The following is a 25,623-nucleotide window of genomic DNA, read 5'->3' on the forward strand; positions in this document are numbered from 1 at the left end:
CTTACCTGTAGTTCTGTGTTATGGTTCTCACAGAGCAGCTGCAGGAACCGGAGAATAGGCTCCATGATAGCGATCGCAGGGCTCATGACCTCTTCCTCGCTAGACTTCTCCTCCGACACAACGCCCTCACTCCCTACAGGCAGAAGATCAGCCTCGGGATCCATCTCCCTTCTGTACATATAGTAGGCTTTGTACGTGGCAACTGAGGCCTCTGCCAACTGGCCTTTCACTCCCTCCTTAAGGTGGTATGATGGATCCTTCACTAAGAGATATGAAAAGATGGTTTGTTTTGTGACGGGTTGGATGTATAACTCTCTAGAACCTCCTGTTTGCACAACCTGGAGCAGGAACCCAGATTTTAACCTCGGTAACGCGTTAAGATGCTCTTTGTGAAATCTCTAGGGTCCCTCAGATGCCCTGAACTTGGCCTCGATGATGGTCGGGGGAGGGGAAGAGGTTGGGGATGGGAATCAACCAGAGAGTTGGATATCATACCCAGGAGGTGATCCAGGAATATAGTTCCAAAGATGTGGAATTTCAGTGACATGGACAGATGGGAGAAGGCGGAAGATCTTTTCCTGCAGGGAACAGAAGGGAATTTTGATCGAGGTATACAAAAATCCCAAGGGGACCGCACAGAGGTGATAGGGAGAGACCTTTTCCTGTTGGTGCGAGGATTGGGAATAAGAGAGCCTAGATTTAAGGTGATTGGCGAAAAGCAATAGCGACATGAGGAAAATCCTCTTCCCCACGCAGGGGCTGGGATCTGGAACACACAACTGGACTGTGTTGTGGAAGGACAGGGTCGACTGAGGTGGGGGGGGGGGGGGGCGTAGTTAGAAAGATCAGACATTTGTCTGAAAAGTGTACACATGATTACAGGGAGAAGGTGTGGGAATGGCACCAGATGAATTGCTCACCTTGTGATTCAACACGATGGGATTGGATGGCCTCTTTCTAAGCTGTACCCATTGCAAGATGTGGGGTTCATTGCCTGGGCAGCTGGCCACAGTGTGAGCACACTGCAGACTTCTGACCTAAAGGAGCAACCGGTGGTCCTCCTGGAGTCACATCGGCACAGTTTCCACAAACTGTTTAGCTACCCACCTCTCACCCCCTTCACCATCACCACATTGCTGTTAATGGGCATTAATTTAAAAAAAAATTGACACCCTCACCTCCAAACGGACTCCAGGAAAAGACAACGAGAATCAACAGCATAAAGAATTACCTCAGAATCCCAGCACTTTGTGTTTCGAATCACAAATAGTCAGAATGGTGACGGCCAAGGGGAAGGTCATTCAGCCCATCACATCTGTACTGGCTCTCGGCCTGATCAATTCACCTGGTCCCATTTCCCCAGATCCAAACCACACACTGTGTCAAACAATATCACTGTTGCTACTTCTCACCAATTGCTGTAAATCAGTGCCCTCTGCTTCTCAATCCTTTCAGTTGAGAACAATTTCTAATCTGTCTGGACCCCACGTAATTTTGGACACCCCTCTCCTCCTGCGGAGGGACAGTCTCATCTTCTGTTTATCTCTCGGAGCAGGCTAAAACCCTCGATTGCCCATTTCAGATTCATCCTGCAACAAAGCAGGCTGCTTCCGAACCTCAAAGTCCATGGCTGGGGAGAAGCCAGCTGGAAAGGAGACAGTAGTGAGGCCTTGCCTATCTCATTGCTCACTGTCTTGCTGCCTCATGGTAGATCAAAAGACAGCAGCTGTAATCACGATCCATTGTCTTGTGTTATTTTACTGCAGTTACAGTTCCAGATTATATCACAATGCTCTCCCCGCAACGGTACAGTGATAATTCAATGTATATTTGGTGATTTGACCTTCCTTACTTTCATGAGAAAAGACAATTGTAGTAAAATGGGCCCATTTCTCCATTTTTAAAGCCTTCTTTTTAAAAAGAAGGCTGTAGATTAAAAAGATACAGAACTGCAGGCAATTTGGTTTCTGCAGTTTGAAACAGATGGGGAGGACATGGAGGAGGGTGGGATCTGTACTGCACTCTGATCAAGCAGCTGTCTGCAGTGGATGTGGGGGTTGAGGTAAATCGCACACTGTGGCCCACTATATGATCCATAGCAATGTCCCAATCCTCTCCTGCTGCTCCTTCCATTCTGCAAAGAGTGCTTTCCCCCTTGGTTGGTATAACTCTCTTCTTAATAGTCTCCCCTCCTTCCCCCAACCCTGGCTTCCAGTTCTTTCTAGGGCCCCATGACAGCTCTGCATGGACACTTTCATATTTGCCCAAGATGGCAGGCAGGGTCTTTAGTATCTGCCCTGAAAGACCATCTCATACACAGACGCGGGTGAGGAAACCCTCAGGTCAGAAAAAGAGGAACCTTCGGCCCACCCCTTCTGTGCCAGTCAAGCACAAGCAGCTAACTATTAGTGTATTAATCCAGAACCTCTCTACCGTCACACCAACCTTATCCAAGTGTTAGAACAATGCCAATCTCAGATTCCAGGCTCAGTGACTCCCCCGTATCCCAACCCCAAAATGGGGTTCAGTCTGTGCCCCATCACTATGGAAACACAGTTACCTCTTCTCCTGTTGATGGGTGTCACAACATCATAATCGTCCTCCCTCTTCTTACAGCTCAGGTCATTGGTGTTAACACAGACGGTTGCCCTTATTTCCTGTTGGGCCAGTTTCATGCGATCGTACAAAACTTTGAAGAACTTCTCTGACTTCTTTAGCATGTTGAGTTGCCGGTGGAATGAAAACTAAGATTGGAAAACAGATGGATTAGCAGTGGGTGGGCGGGTTGGGCACGGCTTGGCATCGTAACTCTGGGAATCAGCGGCCGTGCCTTACCTGGATCTGGGTGTTCCCTCCTTCGAGCAATGCGATGCCCAGCATGATGCTCTCTTCGAAGATGCTGGAGTTCTTGGTGTTGGTGATGAGGTCAGTGACCAACTCCGAGGCCCCAGCTTGGTCAAGGTGACACTGGATCTCAAACACAGAGGTCCTACACTTGTCCGAATCTAATGAGCTGCCACCTGCAAAAACAATGCAACTGAATGCATTCACATTTGGACTCTTCATTTTGTGGTCGAGGTATGGTGGAGGGAGGCCAATCAGTTCATTGAGTCTCCCCATGGGCACTTTCCCCTAAGTTTCATTTCCTCACCTGCTCCCTGTACTACCTCCCTTTTCTGAGTTTTCTAAAGGAAGACCTATATATGTGCGTCTTCCAACAAGTTGAATGTTCATCCCAGTTCATGTTGAATACTGTGTGGAACAACTAATTACTTTTCTTTAAACTGTGGCAGATTGACAGCAGCTAGATCTCCTCCCACTCCCCAGCACAAGGGACTGACATATCACCCACCCACAATGCTGCCTGGCCTCCAGTGTCTGAATCCACTGATGGTGTGGTGACTTCTACATATTTTAGAGTTAAACTTTCTTCCCACTCTTTGTACACGTGCACCCCCCCACCCCCCAAACCATGCCAATCCAGACGAGAACCTTGACCTCATTCCTAGCTCACGGGATGACTCCCTGCTCTCTAAGTCCAAAGCCTTCCATGTGCCCCTTTACGCGCTGGTGATGCAGTGTGGTACTGAGGGAGGGCTACACTGCCAGAAGTGCTGTTTCAGAGGTGACTTCATACTGAGGCTCTGAGCTCCCCTTCAGGCAAACAGGGCCAGCACACCAATTCAAAGAAAAACTGGTGATCTGCTGAGGAGCCATCCCTCAAATTAACATCACCGGAAACACATTTTCAGCAAGTTCTCTTACCCTGGCAGCTGCAGGACCTTGCTGTGGACAAACTAGCAACTGCATTTCTTGCAGTGTGCCAGTGACCTTGTTCAAAAAACACAAACAGCCCATTAAGCCCTTTGGCCTGTCTTAATCAACCAGTTCTTTTTTAATTCAAGGGATGAGGATGTCGCTGGCCAGGCAGCATTTATTGCCCATCCCTAATTGCCCAGAGGGCAGTACACGGTCAACCACACTGCTGTGGGTCTGGAGTCAAATCTAGGCCAGACCAAGTAAGGATGGCAGATTTCCTTCCCTAAAGGGCATTAGTGATCCAAGTGTTTTTTTTAAAAGCAATAATTGACAGTCATTACGCGATCATCATTAAGTTCACCTTTTATTGAAATCAGATTGCACCATCTGTCACAGTGAGGTCTGAAGCATGACCCCAGAACATTTGCCTTGGGGATCTGGATTACTAGTCCAGGGACGTAACCAGTAGGCCGCACGCTCCCCATTTCTCACACCTCCAACTCAAACCTGTACTTTACTGCCCCAGGAGGCAAAGTACAGCCACTGCACCACAGATTCCCCGCTATGTAAATCCTAAATCTTTCTTTGCTTTGAGTTTCCTGATAGGCACAGGCTGCAGGATACAGGCTGCATCAGACCACTGGACAATAGTCACAGCAAAAACAAAATGCTTAGAAAAGTTTACTATTTCAAAAATAAAACCAAACTCAAAACGGTTTTACGGTGAGCCAAGAGTCCTGGATCGAACTCCCACCTCCTCTTCTGTGAATGGCGTGGCGGCAGCTATTAGCTTTTACTGAGAGGGCAGACGGAGACCCGGTTTGACACCTCTGCCAAGAAGCAGCACTTTTGCCAGTGCAGCCCTCCCTCAACGCTGCCCTGACAGAGTCAAGCCTGACTTCAAGCTTCAGTACATGGTGTGTCGGGGCTTGAACCCTCGACCTTTGATTCACAAGGACTGCCCATTGATTTGGTTTCGCAGGAAAACAAGAACATAAATGCAAGCAGAGATCAATTTCTTGCTTTTACGTTTGCCTGCATCTAAACCTACTTCTATTATTTCCAACACTATCCTTTGATGATGTGTCTTGTATTTACCTCCAGGCTGCGTAGACTTGGAGTAAACTGCTGTTAATGGGGGATTAATGCTGCCGCTGTGTCCATCTCCTTTATAGGCACTCCGAAGGTTCCCAAAGTAGCGATTCAGAAGGATCTTTCTTAAAACTGTGCCCTTTAAAAGAACGGATTAAAATAAACAGAAACCTCTGAAGAAAAAGCGCTTTAAAGTTTAGGGTGTGGAACCACTGCTCATGAAGGATAATTCCTCCTTCTGTCAATGATGCTGTGACACAAAGGGGTTTGTTCTTCATGTATAAACTATCACTCAATTCTGAGCACGCCAAACAGGGACAGCATTATCAAATTAACAATTCACAGATTAAAAACAGACCATGCTGCAATACCTCAGCAGTTCTAGCAGTTTCTGTGGACAGAGAGACAGAGTTAATGTCTCGAGTCCAGCCTGACACTTCCTCAGAACAAAGATTCCATGAAGTTCGCCTTTTTACAGAGCTCCATGCATTCACTGGCTGCTGGATAAGGGTCTAGGCCTGAAACGTCAGCCTTCCTGCTCCTCTGATGCTGCTTGGCCTGCTGTGTTCATCCAGCTCTGCACCTTGTCGTCTCCAAACTCCCTCCCCCAGCAGCATTGCATCTCTCTGTGAGCTCAGTTAGAACTGGCCCTGCATTTCTCTCTGTTTCCAAACCCAACAGGGTATCTCAAGCTGTGGATGGAAGGGGGGAGCTAATCAATCAAAGTTCTGAACAATGAATATTGCACCTTCACATTTAACCCAGTCACTGGCGACACTAAATGTGGTCTCTAGCCTGCATAAACTGGGAGGGGAAAAGCATTTTGCAAGGGGGAGGGTGGCGAACCGACCAGTGCGGAGGCACATCCCTTGGGAAATACCCCAAGCAGGTTCTCTCCCTCAGCCAAGTATCTATCCTGGCAAGGAAACTGTGCCAGTTAAGTTTATGAAAATAGACCTTGCCTGCAACATGGAAGGCTCACGGCAGACAACATGCCCGACTGACGTCTTTAAATTGATGATCTTGGCAGAAAAGCTAATTTCCTCCAGTGGCCAAGTTCAGAGAAAGAAGGCGAAACTTAAAGTGACAGCAAAGGTTATCTGGGGGTCATTGAGTTGGACAGCATAGACCTTTGGTCTAACTCGTCTGTGCCAACCAGATATCCCAAATTAATCTCACCCCATTGGCCAGCATTTGGTCCATATCCCTCTAAACCCTTCCTATTCACGTACCCATCCAGATGCCTTTTAAATGCTGTGATTGTACCCATCTCCACACTTTCACTGGCAGCTCATTCCACACACGCACCATCTTCTGCGTGAAAACGTTGCCCCATAGGTCCCTTTTATCTCTCCCTTCTGACCTGAAACCTATGCTCTCTAGTTTTGTACTCCCCTACTCTGGGAACCTTGGCTATTCACCCTATCCATGGCCCTCATGATTTTATAAACCTCTACATGATCAGCCCTCAGCCTCTGATGCTCCAGGGAAAATAGCCTCAGCCTATTCAGCCTCTCCCTATAGCTCAAACCCTCCAACCCCAACAACATCCTAATAAATCTTTTCTGAACCCTTTCAAGTTTCACAACATCCTTCCTGTAGCATGAGACCTCAGGAAGCACTTTTCTCACTCCAAAATATAGTTTAAAAATCTGGGAAAATTTAAATACTCTTCTTGGGCACACTGGAGGCTTCCAGTGCTGAGCATCCCATTGGGAGCTGAAACTGAGCAATGCAATGGGGCTGACATGGAGGGCTGTAGGTTTGGTTAACTGTAAGAATGGAACGTCTGGGAATCTAAGGGAGTGTTATTTGCTGACAGTGTACAGGATTCCCCTAGCATTCAAAATCGCCCATTTCTTGTGATAACTTCAGGACAATCAAGTGATGTAATCATGAAATCTAATTATGTCAATACAGTTAAAATGCTAATAATCCAGAGTAATTAACTTTTTTTTCTATTTTTGTGCTTTGTAAAATTGAGAACTGAAATGAGAATAGAGCGGTTTTAAAAATCAAAGATGGTTGGGGGATTGCTTGGTAGCAAATAACCAAAAGCTGTTTTGATTCAGGTTTTGGAAACTGTGACCAACGATTTTTTTTCCAAACAGTAGAAGTAACTAGGGACATGGATGAACAGGTGAAATAGGGCTGGAGGTACAGATTCCGAAGCATGGGGTCGAATTGATTCAGTTAGGGTTTTGTCCTCTACGGTTCTATCAGGAGATTGCTTTTGATCTTGTCTGAAACAGCTTCCTGGGATGGATGGAGAGAGGCTGTGCAAGAGCTGAGTTTGCATAATCTGTAAAGCTCCTTTGGGCAGCAGTTTCCTCATGGAGGTAAATTCAATGACGATGCAATCACATTTGGTGAGGTTTTTTCCAAGATTTCCCAACAGAAAACCCCACTGAAAAACTGCACTCATCTTTAGAATGCAATGATAAGATCGGGAGATCAGCAAATTCTTCGTGAACACTGCAATTTAGCATGGAGTCTGCCAAATTTATCAACCAGCTCCACATTAATATCTGGCAGACTAACACTGGCGTCCAGTACGGACCTTTCATACATTTGTCATTCATTCATCCTATTTACCACAAACACACCGACACCGTCTTCGGATTGCGGGAGGAAACCCACGCAGGCACGGGGAGAATGTGGAAACTCCACACAGTGGCCTGAGGCTGGAATCGAAGCCGTGTCCCTGGCGCTGTGTGGCAGCAGTGCTAACCAGTGAAATGCCATGCTGCCCTGCAGTTTCTGTTCTCCATGGGATGCTCGACACTGGAAATCTCAGCGTGTCCGTGAAGAAGATCTAGCTTTCCAATGGTTTGAGGTCACTTAACCACCCCTTATACTCTCAAATGGTGAACTAGAAGGGCACAGACTGAAATGCCTTCACTTGAAGCAGAGACCATGCAAACACCCAAAATGTTCCCAGTGTAAACAGGTCTCATAACACTAGGCTAGCAATAATCTACACTCATTGAGCCTGCTCTGAGAACTTGCCAAATGACTATTTACAAAGGTAATATTTACTGAAACATTTTGGTGGGCGGCACAGTGGCTCAGTGGTTAGCATTGCTGCCTCACAGTGACAGGGCCCGGAGTTCGATTCAATGGGTGACTGTCTGTGTGGGGTTTACACGCTCTCCCTGGGTCTGCGTGGCTTCCTCCCACAGTCCAAAGACGTGCAGGTTAGGTGGGTTAGCCATGGGAAATGTGGGGTTACTGGGTTAGGGTAAGGGGCAGGGGTTGTATCTGAGTGAGAGGGTTCGTGTGGACTCAATGGACCAAATGGTCTGCCTCCACAGTGTCTGCATTCTATGATTCTATATGGGGATGGCACTGGGACATACACATGGACCAGGTCATGTCTGTTCTTCAATTGCTGTAGTGGGATCATTGATATCCACCTGGAGAGTGTTGTCTATGGCCAAGACTCCATCTCTAAAAAGGTGTTGCAGTAAAGTGTCAGCCTGGGCCTTGAGCTGAGGAGCATGCAGCAGTGAACCCAGTACATTCTGACCCAGAGCAAGGAGGGTTAGCCACTGCACCACAACTGCTAATCCAAGGTGGGTTAAAACTCACATACAGTACTAACCGCCCAACATTTCATATCGCCCGAACTTCCAAAATAAGGCAAATATTTCAGCAGAGGCAATGTTTTCAACTGGATATACCATCTGCTTCAATTGGATAAGTGGTTCACAATGGGAGATCTAACAAAGAAACACATTGCTTAAATGCATTTTGAACAACAACTCCATGGAAAAGTACCAAAATCTGGAGATCTGAGAGATAGCCCATGTGCTTTTTGGAAAAAAAACCTTCCTTTTGAATCGTGGATAACGGTCCTTTGAAAAGTTAGATTTCTCTGAAAGACGATTTACTGCAATGAAAAGAAATTTGCTCCCAGGAACTGGCTACGTGACTAAGTTGCCTGGAGAATCAACAATCAAAAGAAAAAGGGTTGGGGGCTGTAGGTTTGCAAGTGTGGTTCAGCTACACGGGCAGCTTCGTTTTGAAAAAGCTGATTGATAAGAACATTTCAATCAAGCAGAATTTGGTTGAATTCTGCATGCTGGTTTAAAAAAAAAAGAGTCTCAGTTGTCAAAAGAAGAAATTTAAAGGACTCAGTTAACACCTAGTTCTGGAATCATCAAAAAGAGACACAGAGATCCAAGGTGGGAGACTCCAGAGATGAGGAATTTCAGAAGCAAGAGATTTCTGACCCAGAGCGACTATGTCGAAGATGCTAGCAATGCCAGAGTTGAGCTGGGAGCCACAACCACAGGGTAGATGGAGGAGATCTGAAAGGCAAGCTTGCTGGAACTATGTAGTAGATGCAATAATTTCCAACCCTTATACAAATATCTGTGAATGTTCTCAGACCAAGTGGTTAATCTTCCAATTTCTGATGTGCATCCAAGTTGACCTTTTTGGTGTGTAAGTGAAATGGGTGTAGATGGAAGTTTCAGTTAAGAAGTTTAGTTTATAGCAAATGTAACTGTGTACACAACTGTGTGTAACTGTATCAATTGTACTTTTAATAACTGCCTATTTAAGATGAGTCATTATTTGCATTCATACTTTAGATTTTTGGTTTATAAAAGTCATTTTGTTTTAAACAGTGAACTGCCTGGTTTCAATCCTTTCGTAAATAATTAGATGCTCGGATTGCTTCGAAGAAATTACTAGTGTTTGACCAAGGTTACAATATTTTGCTGAATGTAAAGATCAAAGGTTTGCATGCCACTGCACTCTCTTTTAGCAGAGGCATTAAATCAAGGGCTCAGCCAACATCTCCAGTTGATGGGGAAGATCCTGCAGCACATTTGAAGGAAGAGCTGGCAAGCTCTTGCCAAAGTTTGATCGCCCAACCAGCAGCACAGAGACATGCTGCCTGGTCGTTACCACGCTAGTATCAGAGACACCTTACCATGAGCAGATTACCTGCCTGGCATTATAACACCAACTAGAATTCCAGAGTGCTTTGCTGCTGTAAAGGACATCTCGAGGTCCTTAAAAAGGTCCTTTAGAGAAGACAAGTCTTCCTTTGCTTACAAGTGAGAGCTCGTGGAAAGGTCAACCACATTCCAGCTCACTGCACAGCAGGTGATGGTGCTTTCCCAAGGGCAGCACATTTCACAGCCTGAAGGAGTTAGCGCTCAGATTCACCTGGTCGCTTTCTGGTAGCTGGAATCTCCCACACAGCCTGGGGTTTGCACACAACGGTCACATACACAGTCACATGCTGCCATGTTTCGGCCAGAATCAAACTCTGAGAACTTTCCTGCTCCTCAGGCACAATGGTCAGGCTGGTGACTGAAATCTTCAAACAAACCATAACCTGTTACATTTCCCCAAACCTGCAGCTCGAAAACAAAATCTGAGTAAATCACCGCTCACTGTGCACCCTTCAGGAATCCTTACAGCAACTCAAGGCCCTACAGATGTTGAACATTCTACAGTACTGTTTATTATAATCATTTTAGCATGATTTTAATTACTTTCCCAAAACTGCAGCATGCTGTAGCTGATAGAAGGCATTCAGGATTTTGTTCCCTGGATATAAAGAAGGGGCAAGCAAGTAAGAGGGGTACTGGAATTCCTTAGAAAATAATTCTCAAAACGTCCTTCACAGAAATCCAATAATCCATTCGGGATTAACTTTAGGCAACAGTGTTAAACATATTCACCATTAGGTGAGAACTTTGCGATATGAACCCATCCAAATTGGAAATACAGCAGGTTCTAGCAATGCTCTTCTAAACTAGCTCAAATAGTCATGGAAACGCACCTTTGCATGTCACGTTTCTTGCTGGCATCACCAGCTTCAGGTAAAAGTTAAACCCTGTCAAAAGTAAAGCATGCCGTCTGGCAGTAAACTCTACAGCCTACACCATGACAGTGTGGTGTAACAGGACAGAATGAGGGGAGGGTCAGCATGAAGTGTTTGGGCTGAATGACCTCTGCCCACACTGTAAATTCTATGAAGCTTTCATCGGAGTTGGGAAGAGATGCTCAAGGGAAGCATGTTCCAATTTGCACTCGTTTCTCTTGGTAGCCAGGAGTTAAAATTACGAGTCTCTTTTAAAATTCAAAGGCAGTAGTTCACGGAGAGTTCTAAAACAGGCTGAATAATGAGTGGGAGGTGAATGAGCTTCACTTCTCATTAGATTACAGGTATGTGCTCTACCACAGGGAAATTAAACACAAGGCTGGTCTCTTGCAGGACTCTCTCTCTCTCGAAATCACAGCAATCAAAACTGGCTCTCAGAGCCAAAAATATGCCCAAGGGATATATTTTGGGCAAAAGTTCACTTCACAGTATTTTGGCACACAGGCTGCAGGTTTGTAGAGAAATACTGACACATCACGCATTCTGCATTTCACATGAACCTCCTTTCATCACTTTGCTTGTTAGAAGTGCCCAATACCATCGCCATCTCTACTGAGGTGATCTTGATTTTGCTCCTTCTGGGATGTTTTCTGTTGTTGTTCCAAAACTTGATTTTGCAACGGCCAGCCAGTTTCCTGGACAAATTCAATATCCAAGTGCCCAATGCAGACAACTTGGGGTTTGGTTCAAGTGAAGGTCTTTTGAATCAACCACTGCACCTGACCAGCTGCTGTATTGCTTATTATGGATTGAGACAAGAAAAATGCACAGACGGAAATAACTGCCAAAACTCATCCTTGCTGAAATGCTTCCTAAATTACTGTAACAGAGATTTGTATTTATTTTTCCATAGCCAGGTAAAGGTTGATTGAAATTGTAAAATTACAACAGTAACAAAAGCAAGACACAAAATTAGGAGCTAGAATAGAGCAATCCAACTTTTTTTTTCCATTTATATATTTCTTATCTATGTACAATTTGCATTTTTATGGTACCTTTCACAAACTCAGGACATTCTAAAGTACAAGGCTTGGTTATAAGCATTTGTTTCAAGTGTTGTTGTACTGTAAGGAAATGTATCAGCTGATTTTTGCACAGTGCGATTCCACAGGCATCATTGTAGGAACAGCAGGGAGGATGTGTGACTTTGGCAAAGGAAGAAATGTGGGTCAAGGCAGTGAACTCTTCTATGATTAAACTGCAGGTTTCCCACTCCATCCTACGTACGTAATGCACAAGCCCTCTAGCTTCTTTTGTAACCGATCATCCTCCTTCCATCCCATCCTTACAGCTCCTACACTCAATTCCCTCAAAATCTCTTCCAAAGCGTAACAACATTCAAAACACAGCTTTGTTGCTATGCTTTCTGTCTCCCACTTGCCCATTCCTTTTCATTTTCCATCTTTGCACATCATTGCAGGTTATTGACAAATGCAAGCGCATCATTAATAAGGGAAATGGAATATTGTCCTTCATTGCTAAAGGGAGGTTATGCCGCAGCCATATAGGGTGCTGGTGAGGCCACACCTGGAGTACTGTGGACAGTTTTGGTTCCCTTACTTGGAAAAGGATGGACTGGTACTGAAGGGGCTTCACTAGGTTGATTATGGACTTGAGCGGTTTGGCTCATGAGGAGAGATGGAGTAGACTGGGATGAGGCTCTTTTGAAGAATGAGGAGGGGTCTTATAGAAACACATAAAAATCAGAAGTGAACAGATAAGATGGAAGCAAGGGAGGTTGTTTCCATTGATGGGTGAAACTGGAATTAAGCGGGGCATAGCCTTAAAATAAGGGGGAGCAGATTTAGGACTGAGTCAAGGAGGAACTTCTTCACCCAAAGGGTTGTGATTCTATGGAATTCCCTGCCCAGTGAAGCAGTTGATGCTACATTACTGAGTGTTTTTAAGGCAAAGATAGATAGATTTTTGGGCAGTAAAGGAATTAAAGGTTACGGTGAGTGGGCGGGTAAAAGGAGCTGAGTCCACAAAAAGATCAGCCATGATCTTATTGAACGGTGGAGCAGGCTAGATGGGCCGGATGGCCTACTCCTGCTCCTGGCTCTAATGATCAAGATCAACAGTTTAAACTGGAAGAGGTTGAGCTTGAGCAAGATGGGAGTGACGGGATTGTTTATCAGTATTAAGAGTTGTCCTTGTTACATCGGGGTGGTGCATTTGGCTCTGTTGGTCGGACAGCTGGCTTACAATACACAGTCACGTTAACAGCAAAGGTTCAATTCCCCACAGCGGCTAAGGTTACCATTAAAGGACCCCTGCCTGAGACATGGTGACCATCAGGTTAAAACAACACCAGTTGTCTCCTTCCCTTATGGGAGCACAGCTATACAAGCAGCTGGTAAGATTAGTTTTCAGACGTTTCGTCACCATTCGAGGTAACATCATCAGTGAGCCTCCGACGAAGCGCTGGTGTTATGTCCCGCTTTCTATTTATCTGGTTAGGTTTCCTTGGATTAGTGATGTCATTTCCTGTGTTGGTGATGTCATTTCCTGTTTTTTTTTCTCAGGGGGTGGTAGATTGGCTCCTAATCAATGTGTTTGTTGATGGAGTTCCTGTTGGAATGCCACGCTTCTAGGAATTCTCGTGCGTGTCTCTGTTTGGCTTGTCCTAGGGTGGATGTGTTGTCCCAATCAAAGTGGTGTCCTTCCTTATCTGTATGTAAGGATACGAGTGATAGTGGGCCATGTCGTTTTGTGGCTAGTTGATGTTCATGTATCCTGGTGGCTAGCTTTCTGCCTGTTTGTCCAATGTAGTGTTTGTCACAGTTCTTGCAAGGTATTTTGTAGATGACGTTTGTTTTGCTTGTTGTCTGTATAGGGTCTTTTAAGTTCATTAGCTGCTGTTTTAGTGGTTTGGTGGGTTTGTGGGCTACTCCGATGCCAAGGGGTCCGAGTAGTCTGGCAGTCATTTCGGAAATGTCTTTGATGTAGGGGAGAGTGGTTATGGTTTCTGGGCACATTTTGTCTGTTTGTTTGGGTTTGTTGCTGAGGAATCAGCGGACTGTGTTCATAGGGTACCCGTTCTTTTTGAATACGCTGTATAGGTGATTTTCCTTTGCTCTGCGTAGTTCCTCTGTGCTGCAGTGTGTGGTGGCTCGTTGGAATAATGTTCTAATGCAGCTTCGTTTGTGGGTGTTGGGATGGTTGCTCCTGTAGTTCAGTATTTGGTCCGTATGTGTTGTTTTCCTGTAGATGCTGGTTTGAAGTTCCCCATTGACTGTTTGCTCTACTGTGACATCTAGGAATGGCAGTTTATTGTTGTTTTCCTCCTCTTTTGTGAATGTTATGCCAGTAAGGGTATTATTGATGGTCTTGAAGGTTTCCTCTAATTTGTTTTGTTTCACCTCGCTCCACCCAAGAATTCCTGAACACCATCAAAGACACCAAGATAGAAGAGGATGAAATAATGGTCTCCTTTGACGTAACAGCCCTGTTCACATCCATCAACATCAACCTGGCCAAAGAAACACTGACTACACTATTAGAAGAACCGAAGACACCTACACCAGACACCACCGACCTCATCAGCAAAGACAACGTCATCAAGCTAGTGGACCTATGCCTCACCACCCACTTCACTTTCAATAACAAAACCTACAGACAAACCAACGGTACACCCATGGGATCTCCGATATCAGGGTTCTTAGCAGAGGCAGTAATGCAGAGACTCGAACAAACAGGTCTGCCAATCATCCAACCCAAACTTTGGGTCTGCTATGTGGATGACACCTTTGTCATTACTAAACAAAACAAATTAGAGGAAACCTTCAAGACCATCAATAATACCCTTTACTGGCATAAAATTCACAAAAGAGGAGGAAAACAACAACAAACTGCCATTCCTAGATGTCACAGTAGAACGAACAGTCAATGGGGAACTTCAAACCAGCGTCTACAGGAAAACAACACATACGGACCAAATACTGAACTACAGGAGCAACCATCCCAACACCCACAAACGAAGCTGCATAAGAACATTATTCCAATGAGCCACCACACACTGCAGCACCGAGGAACTACGAAGAGCAGAGGAAAATCACCGATACAGCGTATTCAAAAAGAATGGGTACCCAATGAACACAGTCCGCCGATTCCTCAGCAACAAACCCAAACAAACAGACAAAATGTGCCCAGAAACCATAACCACTCTCCCCTACATCAAAGACATTTCCGAAATGACTGCCAGACTACTCGGACCTCTTGGCATCAGCGTAGCCCACAAACCCACCAACACACTAAAACAACAGCTACTGAACTTAAAAGACCCTATACAGACAACAAATAAAACGAACGTCATCTACAAAATACCTTGCAAGAACTGTGACAAACACTACGTTGGACAAACAGGGAGAAAAATAGCCACCAGGATACATGAACATCAACTAGCCACAAAACGACATGACCCACTATCACTCGTATCCTTACATACAGATAAGGAAGGACACCACTTTGATTGGGACAACACATCCATCTTAGGACAAGCCAAACAGAGACACGCACGAGAATTCCTAGAAGCATGGCATTCCAACCGGAATTCCATCAACAAACACATTGACTTGGAGCCAATCTACCACCCCCTGAGAAAAAGAACAGGAAATGACATCACCAACACAGGAAATGACATCACTAATCCAAGGAAACCTAAACAGATAAATAGAAAGCGGGACATAACACCAGCGCTTCGTCGGAGGCTCACTGATGATGTTATCTAGAATGGTGATGAAACATCTGGGGACAAACCTTACAGCTCAGTGAACCAGCTTACATCTCAAACACAATAAAGACCCACTCTCTTGTGGACCGAGAGGAGGAGAGTGCTGTCTGGGAGGTGAAAGGAGGACGTCGGGTTGGCTGTGCACCCTTGCAACCAGTGGATCTTAATGCTGGCTTCGGCCTAACGCTGGTTCAGGGGAGCAGCCAACCTGCAACGATGGCTGCGGCAAGTGCTCGTGCCCCAGGTCAGGGGGTCTGGAACACCATCCGTGTTTCTGTGAAGAAGGTGGATGAAGGTGCACATGTGGACCGCACCTTCTTCGTGAAGAGGGTCTTGTTGGACTGTTGTGGGTTTGCTGCTGCGGACATTTACTGCCTGCAGGATTTCCCCGGAGGGGGTTTTTACGATGTGACCTTCCGGAGTGCCAAGCTTTGCGAGCGCTTCCTGGAGGTTTTCAAGGAGAAAGGAGGTGAGGGACCCCTCTCTGTATTGACCGCTGTCCCACTGTTTGTGATGCCAGCGCAGAGGAGCCGTATGGTGACTGTACACATGTACAACCCGCATGTGCCAGCAGTTGATGTCCTGACCTTCCTTGGAAGGTACGTGAAGGTGGAAGGGGACCTAACTGACATCATGGACCCCTTTGGCATCTGGACGAGTAAGAGGCAGGTCAAGGTGACGCTGAGGGTGGGTGCAGACGGGAATGTCGCACACCCACCGTCCAGCTTCGCGATCGGCGGGAGCAGGGGCTACCTGACCTATGCAGGGCAACCTAAAGTCTGCCATGCCTGTGGTAGGTCAGGTCACATGGCGGCCGACTGCAAAGTCACCATCTGCAGGAACTGCAGGGAGGAGGGACACCTTGCAAAGGATTGCCCACGAGAGAGAAGCTGCAACCTTTGCGGGGAAGCGGGCCACTTCTATAGGGCATGCCCGCGGCGGGGTACCACCTACGCCCAGGTCGCCGGCAGGGGAAATGCGGGGCCAGCCCCCCCGGAGGAGAGGAAGGCACCAGGGCCCAGCAAGGACCCCACTAATGTACAGGAGGGCCAGGCCGTGCAGGAGGGCCCAGCCCTGCAGGATGGGCCCGAGGCCAGCAAAGCACCCCTGCAGGCTCCGATCCCCCCCGACAACCCGGAGCCAATGGAGGCGGCGACAGGCAACCCAGGGGAGTGGACTACAGTCCAGAAAGCGAGGAGGAAGGTGCGTCGACGGGCCCAGGAACCGCAACAATCAGGAGGGAAGAGGCAGCTACAGGGGGGCTATAAGAGCTCCTCTGACGAGGAGGATTCGGAGAGGGCCCACCCGAAGCAGAAGCTAAAGGTCTCGAGGGGGAAGGAAAGCAGCACCCCGCTTCCAGGTGACGGGAGGCGTCCTGAGGCTCACTCCGACACCCAGTCAAGTGCCGCTGGAGCACTGGAGGGCCCCCCGGAACTTCCAGGCGGGAAGGAGGAAACAGCACGTCCCCAGCCTGATCCGGAGCCGGACCCTCCTGCCTCCGCACCCCTGGCGGGGGGATGCCACCCGGAAGGCAGCACAGACGGTTTCCTGAGCCCAGAGAGCGTCCAGCAGTTAGCCCGGGCAATGGGCATGAAGGGACAGATGGAGGGGCTGGACCTTGGACCTGGGGAGGGTACTGCGGTCACTGCCCACAATGGGGGTACGAGTTGCGAGCATTAATGTGCGCAGCGTCAAGTCAACCGCGAGATGTGTGTCCACGTTGGCCTACCTGACCACCATCAAGGCGGACCTCCTGTTTCCGCAGGAGTGCGGGATACCGCACCTCGGCAGGTACGGGAAATGGTCCGGCGCCTGGACCTGTGGGCCTTCGATCTGGTCGGGGGGTAACGACTGTCGCTCCTCGGGCCTGGCTATTCTGCTGCGGGGGCACAACTTCACCATCTCTCAAGTTCAGGAGGTGGTGGGGCGGGCGGGGGGGGGGGTGCCTCCTAGTGGCTGACATCACCTATGGGAACGCTCCCCTGAGGCTGATCAACGTGTACGCCCCAGTGGTACGGAGTGAGCGGTTGGACGTCCTGCAGCGGCTTCCACCCCTGCTGGCTACGTCCAGGCCGGTCATCCTAGGCGGAGACTTCAACTGCATCATTGATGCAGATGGAAGATCCGGCGTGGGGACAGCGGGTGGGGGGAGTCAACTGGACGTCACATCCAGATTCCTGATGGGCACGGTGAAGGACGCCAAGCTGCTCGACGTCTTCAGCACCCCTGCAGACGGAGCGCAGCAGAGGTACACCTGGTCGCGGCCAGACGGGTCTATCCGCTCAAGGATAGACTTCCTGTTTGTGTCACGGACGTTCTCGGTCAGATCCACTGGTGTCGAGCCGGTGTTCTTCTCTGACCACTGCCTCCTGTTGGCCGACTGTCACTTACAGGACGACCAGCCGGCCGGCAAGGGGACGTGTAAGCTCAACACGACTCTGTTGACCCCAGAGAACGTCGAGGAGCTTAAGAGGGAGTACACCGGTTGGAGAACCGTGAAACCCCTCTTTGAGTCTCCAGGCGACTGGTGGGAGACGGTGAAGGAGAACATCAAGAGGTTCTTTGTCCTCAAGGGTGTTCAGAAGGCAAGAGAGAGGCGGGGAAAGCTGTCGCGACTCCAGAAAAGGGTGCAGAACCTGCTCCTTCTGCAGTTGATGGGGGTCGATGTCACGGAGGGCCTCCGCGAGGTCAGGGGCCAGCAAGCCTCGCTCTTCGCCGCGGAGGCCTCCAGGATAATCTTCCGGTCCAGGGTCCGCTCCGTGGAGCAGGACGAGACGTGCTCGCGTTTCTTCTTTCAGAAGGTGCACAAAGAGAGCTCTGTGCTTAGCCGGCTGAAGGAGGACGATGGCTCGGTGACGCCACCCTCGCCCTGACGGCTACCTTTGTGTGTGGCTGCATCAAGCTGTGCGTAGATCCTCAGTACGCAAACACCAAGTGTCACTACTTACTGAGGTTCTACCTGTCCCCGGTGTTGCGAAGGATGGGCCTGGCCTCGTTGCCGCAGAACGCTCCGAGTAGTCCTTCGTGGAGAAATTTTTGAAAAGAAACACCTTTGACCACAAGGCCGTCAGGCAGTGGTCAGCACGTAGTATCCTCAGGACCCTTCGGGAAAAGGAGAGGGTGGATCCCGTCGTGTGGTTCCCCATGCAGACTGCCAAAGTCGTTTGGCAGAATGCCTCATCGCCAGAACTTTCAAACAAGCACAAGGACATTGCTTGGCTGGCGGTGAGAGGGGCACTGCCAGTGAGATCCTTTATGCATGCCCGGAATCTCTGCACCACCGCACGCTGCCCTCGAGGTGGCTGCGGGGGGGACGAGACTGTTGATCACCTCCTTCTGGAGTGTGCCTATGCGCAGGAGGTCTGGAGGGGGATGCAGTGGTATTTGTCGAGGTTCGTCCCGAGCAGCTCCGTGACGCGGGACTCCGTGCTCTACGGGCTGTTTCCGGGGACGCACACCGAGACCAACATCAACTGCGCCTGGAGGACCATCAATGCGGTGAAAGACGCTCTTTGGTCTGCCTGCAACTTGCTGGTCTGCCAGCTGAAAGAACTGACCCCGACCGAGTGTTGCAGACTGGCGCACTCCAAGGTCCAGGGCTACGTGCTGAGGGACGCGCTAAAGCTTGGGGCAGCCGCCGCCAAGGCGCGGTGGGGAAAGACCACCGTATGAGCCCCCTCGTCCAGAAAAGGGAAAAGAATCCTATCTGGTAACTGGGCCCAGCTGGCGCCTTCCCCAACTGGTCAGGGGGCCAACTGGGACTGTGCGGGGTGACGACTGCTGGGGTATTTTCTTTGCTTTGTTTTTTTTTCTGTTTTGTTTTTTTTTCCTTTAGTTGGTGTATGTACCCCCTGGGTAACCCGGAGCGGCTTGCATGACTGGGTAGGTGTGTAAATATGTTTTATTTTTTGTACATCTTACGAATAAAGTATATTTTTTCAAATAAAAAAAAAGGTGATGAAACATCTGAAAACTAACCTTCCAGCTCAGCGAGCAAATTCACATCCAGAACCTCAACCTGAACTACAAATCTTCTCAAAACTCGCTAGCTGGTAAGAATATGACAAATGAAACGTCACTGACACCTGGACATTAAATAGACGTTTCCTGCTTGTGATACAGTCTCAAACAAGAGGTCACAGATATAATGCGAGAGGCGACAGGAGGAGAAGCTACCGAGGGTTGAGAGCCTGTGGAACTGACTGGCTCAGAGTGCAGGTGGGGCAGAATCAGCCAACAGATCCAGAAAAAAAAAAGAAATAGATATGTTTTGATGAAAAGCAGGCTACGGTGAGCATGTGGGAGAGTGGAGTTGAGATCAGGATAAGAACAGCCATGCTCATGTTAAATGACAGAGAGGATTCAAAGGGCTGAATTGTGCTCTTAATTCCTATGAAAAATGTTTTCTTTGCTCTTTGAGCCCTTGACTTTCCAGAGGGAGCGGTTTAGCTACTACTGGGGGTGAGGTGAAGTTAATTGGTTGTCGAAGAGGTCCCAAGTTACAGATCCTTCTATTTCTTGCAATCATCTGATATTTCAAACACAAGCAGATTGACTTTATACTTTGATTTGATTTATTACTGTCATGTGCCTAGGTACAGTGAAAAGTTTTGTTTTGCGTGCAACACAAGCAGATCATACCATACAAAAGATCACAGGGTGATAGAGCAGGGCGAGGAATACAAAGTTACAGCTGCAAAAAGCAAAACGAACATTACATTTGCAATTTGAGAGGTCCATTCAGAAGCCTAATAACAGCAGGAAAAAGCTTTGTTAGAACAATTCAGTCAATGTGAGGCCAGGGCGTCCTGTTTCCGAGTTTGGAAAATGTAATTACAATTATATTTAACCCAGTAACCACCAGCTCTGAGAGGAACCACAGCCACTAATCCTTGAGGCTCTCACTGCTACATCAACAGGGCCTCCAGACGAAATAAAATAACATGAACTCACCTTTTCTCCGAAGTCATCCTTCCGATTGAGCATTTCTCTCAAAGTTTGAAGAATTTTAATGCATAGTTTCTCCTCTTTATCCATCAGCTTTTTGGAATGATTAATCAGTCTGTGATTAAGTCAAAAAAGCATCAGTACTGCTGTCTGAAATCTCTGACACACAAGCAACATGAAGTGCTAAAAAACTCAAGCCAATATGGTTTTTGTTTTAAAACTGATCTACAGTATGATGTCAAGTCGCTTACTACACTCTATAATGCTTTATGAAATACATAAAAGGTTGCTGTCAATCATTTGAAAAAGCACTTCAAATAACTGAAGCAGTAAACTGCAGATGCTGGAAAATCCGAGACAGAAACAAAAATTGCTGAAAAAACGTAGCAGGTCTGGCAGCTTCTGTAGAGAGAAAGCAGTTAGCATTTTGGATTCAGTGACCTTTCATCAGACCCTTTTTGGGGGGGGCGTGGGGTGGGACTGGAACCGAAACATTAACTCTGATTTCTCTCCACAGGTCCTGCTGACCTACTGAGTATCTACAGCACTTTTTCGTTTGGCTTCAAATTATTGAATCACTTGGAGAGAAGGTTTCACCACAACCTAAGACGCAATACCACAAACGCTGCTATGTTCTATCAAGAAAGCTTTCAGCGAATTTACAGAGAAGGTAAAAGCTAATGAAACTTCCTTTAAATGAAATTGACAAATACACCGAAGACCGAAGGCAGACAATTCACCAAGATCTGATGGCCTGCATCCAAAGGTTTTAAAAGGAAGTGGCTGCAGAGCTAGTGCAGGCATTGGTCGAAATATTCCAGAACCCACTGGATTCCAGGAGAGCCCCACAGGACTGGAAAGCCACCAATATGTACTCAAAAAGGGAGGATCACAAAGCAAGAAACGAGAGGTCACTGAGCCTAATATCTGTCATTGGGGAAACACTAGAGTGCATTACTGAGGAGAAAACTACAAGAAAGCAAGTTTTGACTAGTAATACACCTTGCAACGTGTTATTGAATATAAAGGCTCTACACAAATGCAAGCTGTTGTTGTTTACGCTGTCGCAGGAACTCTGTCAAAGGCAAAGTTATCTAAAGATGAATAATCAAAGACAATGCCTCCACACGAAAACATCCTAGAGTCCGCTCTGTCTTTCGAATAGATCATGGCCAGTCATTAGAGAGGGTGCTGGAAAGATTTACCAGGATGTTGCCAGGAATGGAGGGTTTGCATTATAAGGAGAGGCTGAATAGGTTGGGACATTCCCACCTGCCCCGGAGCGTAGAAGGCTGAGGGGTAACCTTATAGCAGTTTATAAAATCATGAGGGATAGTGGCAGTTGTCTTTTCTCTAGGGTGGGGGGTTTCAAGACTAAGGGGCATATTTTAAGGTGAGTGGAGAAAGATTTTAAAAAAAGGCATGAGGGCAATTTTCTTTTTAAACAGAGAGTGGTTCACATGTAGAATGAACTTCCAGAGGAAGTGCTGGAATGCAGGTACTGTTACAATATTTAACAGACGTTTAGACAACTGCATGAGTAAGAAATGTGTGGAGGGATAAAGGCCAAGGGCAGACAGGTGGGATGAGATTAGTTTGGGATTATGGTTGGCATGGATTAGTGGGACCAAAGGGTCTGTTTCCATGCTGTACAACTCTATGACTTTGCACTAAGTAGTACTGAAGTGGAATCAACTTTGCACAATGTAATATGAGTGGGCTTTATGAAATACACTAGTGCTGGCTCCGTGGTCTTCCCACTGAATCTGGAAGCATTGCTGGTGGATTTTATCTATGTTGTTCTTGCATAGTCCCAGTTGCGTTTGAGAAGAGAGGAGATGGAAGTGGAGAGGATTGGAAGCGCAATTCTAGAGCATATTGCAGCAGAACAGCTGGGTACCAACAACCCTGCACATGAGGATTTTTGTGATCCCAGGGCTTTGCTGTCAAACATTCCCTGTTGTAGTCTGTGGAAGGCTGAACTGATCCAGTGTTGGACTCCTTCTCAATGGCAGCCTTTACAGGTCAAGGTATGGGGAGTGGTCAATGCATTCAATATCTCTCCTTCAACACTGTGGGAGGCAGACCAGGCCCAGACCCAGTACAGTTTTGTTTTGGTAACGTTTGGGGACAGGCCGAGACACTTTCATACATGACTGAATGGACGGAGAAAAGCTTGTTCACCTCAAAGATCAGCTCCAATATCAGTATTAAATCCCACCAACATGGAACAGTCACGGTTGCCTCAGTGCTAATCCAATATGATCCACCCAATATGATAACTGAGAGAGGAGTCTTGGCTTAATTCCCAAGTTGTCAATGTTATTAGACAAAGCACTCAAGATAATTGTGTTTATCATTCAGGAGAATATCGAGCAGATCACCATCTGCACTCAGATCAGCATTGGTTGGGTTATGGTAACACAGTGAGGAGCTGGAGGAACACAGCAGGCCAGGCAGCAGAGGAGCAGGATAGTTTCGGGCCGGAACCCTTCTTCGGAAATGGGGAAAGCTGCCATTTTGGGTCAGCATCCCATTTCTGTAGGGGGGTTCCGGCCCGAAATGCCAGCTTTCCTGCTCCCTCTGATGCTGCCTGGCCTGCTGTGTTCAGCCAGCTCCACACCGTGTTATCTCCGACTCCAGCATCTGCAGTTCTTACTGTCTCTTGTTTCGGGCCTAGACCCTTCATCAGAGAGGGGGATGGGGAGAGGGAACTGGAATAAATAGGGAGAGAGGGGGAGGCAGACCGAAGATGGAGAGAAAAGATGATAGGTGGAGAGGAGAGTATAGGTGGGGAGGTAGGGAGGGGTTAGGTCAGTCCAGGGAAGATGGACAGGTCAAGGAGGTGGGATGAGGTTAGTAGGTAGAGTAGGTTAGTAGGTAGATGGGGGTGCAGCTTGGGGTGGGAGGAAGGGATGGGTGAGAGGAAGAACCGGTTAGGGAGGCAGAGACAGGTTGGACTGGTTTTGGGATGCAATGGGTGGGGGGGAAAGAGCTGGGCTGGTTGTGTGGTGCAGTGGGGGGAGGGGACGAACTGGGCTGGTTTAGGGATGCAGTAGGGGAAGGGGAGATTTTGAAACTGGTGAAGTCCACATTGATACCATATGGCTGCAGGGTTCCCAGGCGGAATATGAGTTGCTGTTCCTGCAACCTTCAGGTGGCATCATTGTGGCAGTGCAGGAGGCCCATGATGGACATGTCATCTGGAGAATGGGAGGGGGAGTGGAAATGGTGTGCGACTGGGAGGTGCAGTTGTTTGTTGCGAAATGAGCGGAGGCGTTCTGCCAAGCGGTCCCCAAGCCTCCGCTCAGTTCCCCTTCCCCTACTGCATCCCTAAACCAGCCCAGTTCGTCCCCTCCCCCCACTGCACCACACAACCAGCCCAGCTCTTCCCCCCACCCACTGCATCCCAAAATCAGTCCAACCTGTCTCTGCCTCCCTAACCGGCTCTTCCTCTCACCCATCCCTTCCTCCCACCCCAAGCCGCACCCCCATCTACCTACTAACCTCATCCCACCTCCTTGACCTGTCCGTCTTCCCTGGACTGACCTAACCCCTCCCTACCTCCCCACCTATACTCTCCTCTCCACCTATCTTCTTTTCTCTCCATCTTCGGTCCGCCTCCCCCTCTCTCCCTATTTATTCCAGTTCCCTCTCCCCATCCCCCTCTCTGATGAAAGGTCTAGGCCCGAAACGTCAGCTTTTGTGCTCCTGAGATGCTGCTTGGCCTGCTGTGTTCATCCAGCCTCACATTTTATTATCTTGGAATTCTCCAGCATCTGCAGTTCCCATTATCTCTCTTACTGTCTCTTGGTTAGGTTAGTGGAGCCAGGTTTGAGCTCCTTTCAGCAATCCATTCCCAATTTCACACCAGATTAACAGGAATTTTGGGACCATTTTATGGAATTTTCAATTAGACATGAGTTGTACACAAATGTCCAACTTGAAAACTTCAGTTGTCCCCAGTGAGGAAAACGCTGTCCAGATTTTTCACTCCTCCTGCATCTACTACCCATTTGAAGAGGTAAGTTAAGGGCATATTAACTTTTGCACACGGGAATGGGTTGGCTACAGTTCATTACAGTTTGGATACATTGATTTAAAATCAGGTATCCTGCTGCGAAAAAAAAAGGATTGTCCAAAGACGTCACAGTCAAAAGAGAATGATACAAGATTTAACCACAAGTCGAGTCCTTAATGTCTCTGCTCCTTCACTGCTATAACTATGAGGAGTTCAGCAAAGATCTGATCAACAGTGCCAGGAGAATGCAGTTTGAAACACAGCCAGGAGGAAACAACAGCAACAGAAATTTACATAGAACCTCTAACATGGTAAAACTGTCTCGTAGGAGGGCAGCCAGACAGAAACTGACACAGAGTTAAACAGAGACATTAGGAGAGGCGGCAAGATGCTTGGTTAAAATGGGTACATTTTAAAGTTGTGTTTGAGAGGAGACGGAAGAAGTAGAGGGGTTTGGAAATGGAATTCGAGAGCTTATGGCACAAATGGCTAAAGGCGTGGCCACCAATATGGGGCGGGGGAAACATTATGTTGAGGTTGTCCAGGACCTTGGAGAGGTCACTTTTGGAACACTGCGCACAGTTCTGGTTCCCCTTCTGTAGGGAGGATATTATTAAACTGGGATGGGCGCAGAAAAGATTTACCAGGATGACGCCAGGATTGGCGGGTTTGAGTTACAAGAATATTCTGGGACATGGCTCCCTGGAGCATCGGAGGCTGAGAGGTGACCCTATAGAGGTTTATAATATGATGAGAGGTTATGGATAGGGTGAATAGACAATGTCTTCTCCCCAGGGAAGGGGAGTCTAAAACTAGGGGGCACAGATTTAAGGTGAGAAGTGAGAGGTGGAAGATTCATAAGGGACCCAAGGGGCAACTTTTTAAACACAGGATGGTGGTTTGTGTGTGGAATAAACAGCCAGACAAAGTGGAACAATTACAACATTTAAAAAGCTACATGGATAAAGAAAAGGTTTAAAGGGATATGGGCCAAATGCAGGCAAACTGGACTAGTTTGGTTTAAGAAACTTGGTCAGCACGGACCGGAGGGTCTGTTTTCGTGCTGTGTGTGACTACAATTGTGCTGTAACTTATTTCTACTCAAAGTGGGTGTTTACTCAAGCCAATATTTCGCCATTCATCCCCTGCGTAACCTCCACGTATACC

General features: G+C 47.5%; 1 protein-coding gene across 2 annotated transcripts in view; it reads right to left on the reverse strand.

The window, feature by feature from the left end:
* Window positions 1-25,623, reverse strand: part of itpr2 (inositol 1,4,5-trisphosphate receptor, type 2) — a 235,633-nt gene that overhangs the window by 67,876 nt on the left and 142,134 nt on the right. For both annotated transcript variants that reach the window (XM_059654708.1, XM_059654707.1), the window contains exons 37-41: window positions 20,442-20,550; window positions 4,858-4,990; window positions 2,836-3,020; window positions 2,561-2,744; window positions 6-262 (exon numbers count right to left, since the gene is read on the reverse strand). In XM_059654708.1, the coding sequence (XP_059510691.1) occupies window positions 6-262; window positions 2,561-2,744; window positions 2,836-3,020; window positions 4,858-4,990; window positions 20,442-20,550 (868 nt within the window). The remainder of the gene's footprint in view (window positions 1-5; window positions 263-2,560; window positions 2,745-2,835; window positions 3,021-4,857; window positions 4,991-20,441; window positions 20,551-25,623) is intronic.

The sequence above is a fragment of the Stegostoma tigrinum genome, chromosome 25, assembly GCF_030684315.1.
Source record: "Stegostoma tigrinum isolate sSteTig4 chromosome 25, sSteTig4.hap1, whole genome shotgun sequence".
In the NCBI taxonomy this organism is placed as follows: domain Eukaryota; kingdom Metazoa; phylum Chordata; class Chondrichthyes; order Orectolobiformes; family Stegostomatidae; genus Stegostoma; species Stegostoma tigrinum.